The sequence below is a fragment of the Echinococcus granulosus genome (assembly GCF_000524195.1).
Source record: "Echinococcus granulosus chromosome Unknown EG_S00231, whole genome shotgun sequence".
In the NCBI taxonomy this organism is placed as follows: Eukaryota; Metazoa; Platyhelminthes; class Cestoda; order Cyclophyllidea; family Taeniidae; genus Echinococcus; species Echinococcus granulosus.
In genome coordinates, this window is record NW_020170611.1 from 52203 (window position 1) to 54237 (window position 2035).

The 2035-nt window shown below is 44.7% G+C and overlaps 1 protein-coding gene across 1 annotated transcript in view; it reads left to right on the top strand. All coding sequences in view use genetic code 11, as the record gives it.

Moving 5' to 3' along the window:
* Positions 1 to 613: 613 nt before the first annotated feature.
* The window catches only part of EGR_10542 (hypothetical protein), a gene marked incomplete at both ends in the record, with an annotated part of 4140 nt that continues 2718 nt past the window's right edge, over positions 614 to 2035 (top strand). Inside the window, one exon of the mRNA XM_024499791.1 lies at positions 614 to 692. Coding sequence (XP_024345800.1) covers positions 614 to 692 — 79 coding nt within the window. The remainder of the gene's footprint in view (positions 693 to 2035) is intronic.

The window sequence follows — 2035 nt, forward strand, 5'->3', positions numbered from 1 at the left end:
TCAATTTATCACTTGTCATGTCTTTTTCTCATACCAATGATGAAGCATTTAATGTAACGTGCTTGTACCCTTTGTGCCCTTTCTACTTTTCATAATTCGGTGTGGTTAAATACGTTTCGCTGTGCATTACTCCTGGCGATTGACCACCAACTTCGCGTTTCAGCAACTTCACTTATTCAACCTCGTTCCTGCGGGAACCCCCAGTTCTCATTTTCCCTAACACCACCTCAATTACTACTACCTCCGCAGTTGGCTGGCATCTCGCAATGTCTCCTCCAGTTGTCCACCTCCGCCTCCAGCACCACCACATCGCTGTCAAGACATCAACTTTTCTCTTTTCGCCTTGGCACGACATTCCTCCCCTAATGCTACTTACCACATGTTAGTACTGTTAATACTGCAAGGAAGGACTTGGCGTGTCGTCCAATTACTCTTCTACTTCACGTCTCAAGTGGGACGCACATGTTTTTAGTTATTCCCAGCCTTCAGCCAGTTCTTCTCCTCTTCTGCCGATTCGTCATCACCTTGGTCCTCCTTACCACTACTATTTATTGTTGACATGTCAGCTATATACGCTTTCGGCTTGTAGATATGCTTGTCATCCCCTTGGAAGATGTTGACTTATTCAAGCAATTGTTGTAGGAGACACTTCGTCGCACCCTTCATTCAACTCTTCATTTTCTCTGCGCTGGGTTAAGCTGGGCTGGGCTGAACTGCGTCTGGTCCGGCTCAGCTGTTGTGGAAGCGATACTTGTTGCCAGTGGCGTGAAGCAGCACCCCACTGGAGGCGGTTTTGAGTAGATGTGCAAGCGGCCTCGTGACGTGCCGGTGAGTTGCGCTTCGTGTAGTCTCCTGTACACTAAACGCCGTATTTTCATTTTTATTTTTTTGTGATGTCCTCGTAAAGGCGGTCAGGCGTATTCCTCTGCTAGATGCCTTTTCTGCAGTTGTCCTATTTCCTACCGTGGGTCAATTTGAATTTAACTGGTTGATTTTTTTCTATTTTACTTCTTTTTTTGGCACTTTGTTTTTTGGGCTGAAGAATATTTGGCTTCTATCATAACCCAAATAAGAGTCTAATTGGTCGATTGAATTCCGAAATATTATCTACTGGTGGAACATGCCTGAAATGCTTAGTCAATGAGATGTAATTCGAGTATCCTAGTATTGGCTGCAAGTTGGGCTTCGAAAAATGGCCTCATCTGGAAAAAGTTCTGTCCACAGAATAAGATTTTAGAAGCCGTTTGATTAGCCCTGCCGTTTTAGACTTGAGGCCTGATGTTTCCTACGTCTTTGTGCAGTCTCCATTTCTTCATTTATCCACTTCCTACTTTTTTCATCATCTTCCATTCATCCATCCATCCATTTATTCAGGTGAATAGTTCCGGGTCCAACACTATGTCCTTGAGCCACTCATTCCTTTGCATTTCGGCAATTCATTTGTCATAAATTGATTCGTCCTTCTTAATCCATCCGTCTCTGGTTTGTCATTTCCTCTTTCATTCCTTCATTATACGTTCACCAAACAACCCTCGGTACTACAATTTCCACTTTATCCACCCACTGATCGTTGAAAGTGATTTCTCTCCCACTCATCCCTCTACCATTTGGCTGTCCAGAGGATAAGCAGGATGTGATTTCGCGATGGTATACTTGGCTTTTTCTCCAACTTGGATTAGCCAGTCCACGCTTCTGAGTAGGCAGTAGCTGCATCGGTTACGCTGTGAGATCATTGCCACAACGCGTCACTTAAACCCCCACCCCTACTCCGCCCCCGGCCTCCTTAATCGGCGGCCTCCCCTGTGTGTGTGTATGTGTGTGTGTGTGTGTTTCATTTCATCCGATGAGGTCTCTTAACGCAACGACAATGTTGGAAGAGGAGAGCAGGCGTTGGGGAGTGGTGATTAGTTGTTGTCAAAGAGCTAAGTTTTTATCTCTCTTTTACTCATCCACTTCCGTAACATCAATTCATCCTCTTCTATTCTATTTTAGCGTTCTTCAATTACTTCAACCCTTTCATGCAAGCCTCTCTACT